This window comes from Sander vitreus, chromosome 17 (assembly GCF_031162955.1).
Source record: "Sander vitreus isolate 19-12246 chromosome 17, sanVit1, whole genome shotgun sequence".
In the NCBI taxonomy this organism is placed as follows: Eukaryota; Metazoa; Chordata; class Actinopteri; order Perciformes; family Percidae; genus Sander; species Sander vitreus.
Window position 1 is genome coordinate 16,211,704 of NC_135871.1, and position 6,333 is coordinate 16,218,036.

The 6,333-nt window shown below is 41.1% G+C and overlaps 1 protein-coding gene across 1 annotated transcript; it reads right to left on the bottom strand.

The window, feature by feature from the left end:
• Window positions 1-1,123: 1,123 nt before the first annotated feature.
• Window positions 1,124-5,715, bottom strand: got1 (glutamic-oxaloacetic transaminase 1, soluble). Its single transcript, XM_078273016.1, has 9 exons — window positions 5,523-5,715; window positions 4,276-4,457; window positions 4,073-4,196; window positions 3,653-3,765; window positions 3,448-3,552; window positions 3,171-3,321; window positions 2,657-2,822; window positions 2,408-2,550; window positions 1,124-2,291 (listed from the first exon to the last, which is right to left on the bottom strand). The coding sequence occupies exons 1-9, from the start codon at window positions 5,629-5,631 to the stop codon at window positions 2,155-2,157; spliced, it is 1,230 nt and encodes a 409-aa protein (XP_078129142.1). The 5' UTR covers window positions 5,632-5,715; the 3' UTR covers window positions 1,124-2,154.
• Window positions 5,716-6,333: the final 618 nt, after the last annotated feature.

Here is a 6,333-nt window from a genome sequence, read left to right on the forward strand (position 1 = left end):
GCTAGGGGTTTAGGGTCTCGGGATCCAGATGGATATGAGTATTCTTGAGAAAAGAGTAGTTGCTACTTGCATGTTTGTTTCTGCTGCTTTTACTGTAGTATTATCCCCTGTAGAAAGTCCTCTTTTTCCATATGCATGCTTAAGTAAAGGGATGCATGAATAGGATAACAGTCTGCAGTACCGTCTACCCACAGGGTGCAGTGTGTGACTTACTGAAATCTTAAGCGAGTGTAGATTTTAAAATGAACCTGAAGTTTTAACTGCTAAAGTTGAGAAAAAGCGATAGGTGCAATAAATACTGCAACAGGGCTGCAGTTTTCATGTTTTAACTGTTGCTATTACGACACAAAGGGACTTCAGAAAGAGTCAAAGGTCACTGTGTCTACTGAAGAGACCGGTTGAGGCCATACAACGCTGCTTATAGAAGGAAAGAATTAAGCCATTGTTCCATAATTAATCGATTACTGCAATAATGAAATCATTATTTGTATTGAGTGGTAGCTGCAGCTCAGGTTGGACTGAGCTGCTCTGCGTTGTGAAATCTTGGCAGGTACACTGCGAGAGATAAATACATGAAAGAGGAAAGCAATATGACGCATGCTGACGTCAAGCCACCACCTCCTGACACACATATACACATATACACACACGCACACAAGTGGTTTTTGGGACACTCAGTGACATAATTCATTCTGCCTGGTAAGGCTATGAAAATACAAAGGATACTGCACTGCCAAGCTATTCGCATTGACCCCTCCATGTACACAGAACACGCAACGGGAAGTCTTTTGATTTGACAACTGACTCGGAGCAAGAGGATTTGTGTGAATCAGAATATCTCTCAGCTCAATGCTTTGACAGATTTTCAGTTGGTTAACACAGATTTATATTTCTGAGGATTGATATAATGTTTGTCCGTGATAAAAAAGAAAAGGTTACATTTTATAATGTAAAATTCAGATGATTATATAAGTTACCCAAAGATATCAAGAGACAGACCACATGTTCCACACAAGGGATACTTACGTTATTAATAAATTGACTAAACTATTATTCTTGTGTACTTTTTGATTAAATTAATTTCAACATATGTTACAACAACACATACTATTTATAGTTTATTAGAATAGTTCATTTCATTAGAAGGTCTGGTAAGGAGAGACAAGCTGGTTGATCATTAGTGCGTTTGTGCCACTGACATGAGGATCTTACATATAGTAGTGCACTAGTGCTACCAACAGACATTCACTGTGCAAACTCAACGTTCACTTGGCAGGTGCCTGACAGAACCAGAAACAGTACAACGTTCAGCTGTGAGCCAAGAACAGAGATTAGTTAGGATAGTTTGCAATTTGTGCTCACTGAACATAAACTAGAAATAAAACTCCATAAATACAGATTAAAAGTGAGTTAATGGTATAACCCCTTTGGGCAGAAGAAAGTATCACTAATAACTTACGTAGTTCAAGTTAAAAAAATATCTTCCTGAGAATTCTTGTTCAAATTGCACCCAGCAGTAAATGTACTACTGCTACTTCACTGAGAGAGGAATTAAATACTTATTACATTTATTATAATTGCTACCTCTAATTAAAGCTACATTGAGTCAGTTTGGTCAGTGCTCTTAACAACCTGTAATCATTCATGCTAATTAGTGCAGGTTATATAAAATTGGAAATGTGTTATTAACACCTGGAATGGATGATTCATAACAGTATGACATTAAACATTTTTAGACAGTTGAGTCAGGACTGCTGAGGTAATTGTAACACACACATGTACTAACCCTCTTAAAGGTCCTGGTTATAATGACACACACTAATAGTACACTACATGTACAAAATCTGCGACGTCACACAACTATAAGTGGGAGACCAACACGAAGAAAACAGGGACAAATTATAAACACGATTACTAAAAGGAATAATTCCTATGTGTGCATTCGGATAGACTTAGGTCCAGCCTAGCTAAGCTCAAACACTGAAAAGAAGAGGAAGCCGGGCCAGTGAGCTGAGGGCTGTCTTTATATTTGTGCAAATGAGAGTTTATGTTTACGCCAGGAAATCTGCTGGATACAAACACTTTCACTGGAATCAGGTGGCTCAGGGCCGGGCAGGAGGAAGAACTGACAAGTGCAGGTAGTGTAGTCTTCTACTAGACCTTGGTGACGGCCTCATGGATGGACTCAGCCACGTAGTCTATGTTCTTGGTGGTCAAACCGCACATGTTGATGCGACCACTGGCCATTAGATAGACGTGTCTCTCCTTCACCATATATTCCACTTGTTTGGCTGCAGGTGATACAGCAGAACCAGATTTAATTATTCATTGACCGTGTTGATTGTGCTGAGCTGTGTATGTGTGTGAAAAAAAACATTTGCTCCCTGTATATTGTCTTTGTACTCACGGTTAAGGCCTGTGAAGCTGAACATGCCAATCTGCTCTGTGATGTGGTCCCAGGTGCCCGGTGTCCCCAGAGCTTGGAGCTTAGCTTTCAGCTGAGCCCTCATCAACAAGACCCTGTCAGCCATGGTCTTCACATTGTCCTTCCTGGAGTCAAAGAAATCATACACCGTAAAATACACTATTTTTATGACCATTAAACCTCATACAGTGCTTTGAGTGTTCTTTTTGCAAAGTGATATTTTGTGCTGACCAGTCAGTAAAGAGCTCAGGTGAGTTAAGAGTGATGGCAACAATGCGAGCTCCCTGAGACGGTGGGTTGGACCAAGTGGTCCTGACAATCATCTCCATCTGGGACAGAATTCGCTTCAGGTTGTCTGCATCACGAGCCACAACGGTCAGGTTGCCCACACGCTCATCTGATGGAACAAACACATGTCAGATATATAAAAACAATATTGTAGCGATTACTTTTTTTTTTTTACCTGTACGGGACATTGACATATTTACATCTATTGTCCTTTTTTATGTATTAACGTTAATGTTGATCATATACAGTAGTTTGTCATGTTTGAAAATAAGACTGGTGAGGAGTAAGATTACAACAATCCAAGTTGGGGACTTATCCTTTATTCTACTATTGAAATGTGGTCATGTAAAGCACTTGGGACTGTCATTGTGATTAAGAACAGTACAAATAATGTCACTCTTTATCACTATTTTGAAAGCAAGTGATGTACATATCAATGCACCCAGGGTTCACTCACTGTAGAGGCCAAAGTTCTTGGAGAACGACTGGGCGCACAACATTTCAAAGTCCATTGAGACAAAGTAGCGGACCGCCCAGGCATCTTTATCCAGACTTCCTGAGGCGAATCCCTGATAAGCCGAGTCGAAGAACACAAACAGATTCCTTTTCTGGAAAAGAACAGAATAAAAGATCCAACAATCATCATACTGTGATAAACATTAAGCAAGCAAAACCCTATCCTGTTTAAACTGACACGTATGTATGCTAGTTGTGTGCATGTATGTGTACAATACCATCATGATTTCTGCAATCTGCTTCCATTGCTCGTGTGTGGGGTCTGTGCCAGTTGGATTATGGGCACAGGCATGCAGGACAAAGATAGAGTGCTCTGGACAACTCTGTGGGAAACAGAAAGAAGAAGAAGTACGGTAAACTCCTATGAAAATGACTAATGACCAAAATTAAGTAGTACCAAAGTCCCTATCACACACTGCTTACCTCCAGGTCTCCAAGGAAACCAGCAAAATCGAGGCCCCTCTTCTCTGCGTCCCAGTACTTGTATGAACGGATATCCTCAAAACCGGCATTGGCGAATACAGCATTGTGATTTTCTGAAACAAACAGTAAGGAAAACTCTGATACCAGTGTTCTCACTTTATTGTTTCCTCTTAATACAAAGGTAAATGTTGTTTTATGAACGCTTATCACATAGGAACTGATAACAAATCAAGATCACTGATAATATGATGCAATTGTTTATTAATAGAACAATGTACGCTATATCCTGAGTCTAGGTTCTATTTGAGTATATAGAAGTCTCTTCAGAAATCAAAGTCCTTGAATGAGGAGCTACTTTCTATGTTCATTTCCACTCTGGGCTACTCCACTGTTTGTTTGAGTGTATGTGTGCGTGTGTACCCCAGGTAGGTGCGGACACATAGACAGGGGTTTTGGTGTTGTTGTTTCCATTGTAGAAACGCCTGAGAAATTCTGCACCCATCTTCAAAGCACCTGTACCACCCAGACACTGGACAGCCCCCACCTGGCAGTGACAGAAACAGACAGTTGGTTTAAATGTAAATAGATTACCGAAACATAGTGTGGACTTTTAGTACACAAACCCTGTTCTCCTGGATGGCAGGACTGTCATCTCCCAGTGCAATCTTAGAGGCCGAGGATCTGAATTCAGGCAGGCCCAGGATGGGCAGGTACTCATGGTTTAACCGGTCATCATGCACAATGATCTTTTCCACCTTTTTCACCACTGGTAAAACCCATGGCTGACCCTCATCTGTCCTGTAGGCTGCAAAGAATAATTTAAGGAAACCAATATTATAGAAAAAAGCAGAGGAAAGAGTGAAATCTTGATGTATTGCCCTAATGATTTTAGATAGCAATCAAGAATGAGTTTTAAGTGGGACACGCTCTCTGGGTCAAATAAAATAATGTCACACTAACTATGGAAAGCTCTTAGATATTGTAACAGACGTGCACTTTCATCTCTCTGCTGAGTGTTTTAGTCAGCTGAACTCCAGGTCACCTGATAAGAACTAAATAATACAATCCTTTTTATCTTCATAACAGAGAGCATCAACGTGCTTGCAACTCACTAATAAGTTTCAGGCTAAATATAATAGACAGTTCGTTTTTTTTTCATCAACTGGCATGGAAGGCACAATCATTTGGTCTATAAATGCCAAATTTACTTTCTATCAATCGTCTTACTGTATCGATAAATGCACTACTTGTTTCAGGTCTAGGTATGACTTTTAATGTACTAAACATTGTGTGGCCTACATTTCCCAGCTGCTCAGTAGCTGGTGACAATCTGCAGCCTGTGTTGCAGAGAGAAAGGGATTATAAGGCATCAGCCTCCTGTACTAATCATGGGACTAATCATGGCAGCCTCGTCCTGTCGTGCAGTGCCATTAACACAGAGCTAAGCAATGTTTCACACACTGTTCCTTTGCAATGTAGCCTAAGCAGCGAGGATTTCTACTTTTAATTATTACTTTTAATAAGATTAACACTGACAGCAGTTGCACTGAGAACTGAAGTGTGCCATTTGTTTGCTTTAGGAGAGAAGCAGGACTAACGTTAAGCCGCCATACATATTTAAACTTCTGCAAGTAGCTTGTTCTTGTAGCATGAGGGAACAGTAATCCAATCGACTCCTTGGTACACAGAAGAGGGAGAAATAGAGGAAACCAGAGAGGACAGGGACAGAGATGATTTCACAGTACTAATATACCATTACATAAGAAAGATACGAATTCGTTTTAGCTCCGGCTTCAACTAATAACCAACTCAGACTGGTTGGTTGCTAAAGGATACGGTTACCATGACTACTTATGGACAACTCACTTACCTCCCACTCCGAGGTTCACCTTCTTAGGAAATTGATCGTTATTGAAATCCTGTGATAGCTTGAAGACAGCTACAGGGGCTGCTTGGGGGACCTCACAAAACACCGACATGGTTGCTATTAACTGGAGACCGTGGCGACAAGCGGTTACCGGTACAGCTAACGGGATGAAGGAGGACTTTCGACTTGGATTTGGTGGACGTAAAGTGGGTGTGAGTGGATTGACCAATTGAAATCCAGATGTATTTGTCGAGCCAATCCCAGCACTGATCCCGGTCAGGTCAAAGTTCAAGAAAGCCCAAACTCAGTGGCTGTTGCAACGTTGTTGCTGACAAATTACCACACCGTCTAGCGTTAATGGTTTTACTGCAATACAATAACTCGCCACAAGGTGGTGCCACAGCCTCGTTAAACATTGCATCAGGAGCTACCCTGTAGGCACTCATACTGTAGATAGGAGAAGGCACTGGCCACAACTTCTGGCATGAGTTTTTTTTTCTGCACAGCAATGTCTTCCATTTTATAAGTAAAATAACACATACAGGTATTCAGATCAAACGACTAACAGACAACATATCTGCCATTCAGTGCCAGCTCTGTTTCATAAATATCAATTTAAACCTTAACTGAACAAACAGCTATTATGCTTGGGCTCGACACTGTTTGAGTAAGTTCATCATGTAGGGATGTGTGAATGAGTATACGTGCAAGCATCTTCATCTGTTCTGTCTTGAGGGCCTCGGCTGAGCTGTGGTGTAAACACGCCGGCTCCTCTGTGCTCTCCCCACAGCTGTCTGCAGGAGCTCAAGTGGTT

Bases quoted from the DNA above. Each gene is read 5' to 3' on its own strand.
- got1 (XM_078273016.1), bottom strand. From the start codon at position 5,631: ATGTCGGTGTTTTGTGAGGTCCCCCAAGCAGCCCCTGTAGCTGTCTTC. The intron at 4,197-4,275 runs GTTTGTGTACTA...TGTCACTGCCAG, and splicing joins CTGCCATCCAGGAGAACAGG to GTGGGGGCTGTCCAGTGTCT. The intron at 3,553-3,652 runs GTAAGCAGTGTG...TGTTTCCCACAG, and splicing joins GTTTCCTTGGAGACCTGGAG to AGTTGTCCAGAGCACTCTAT.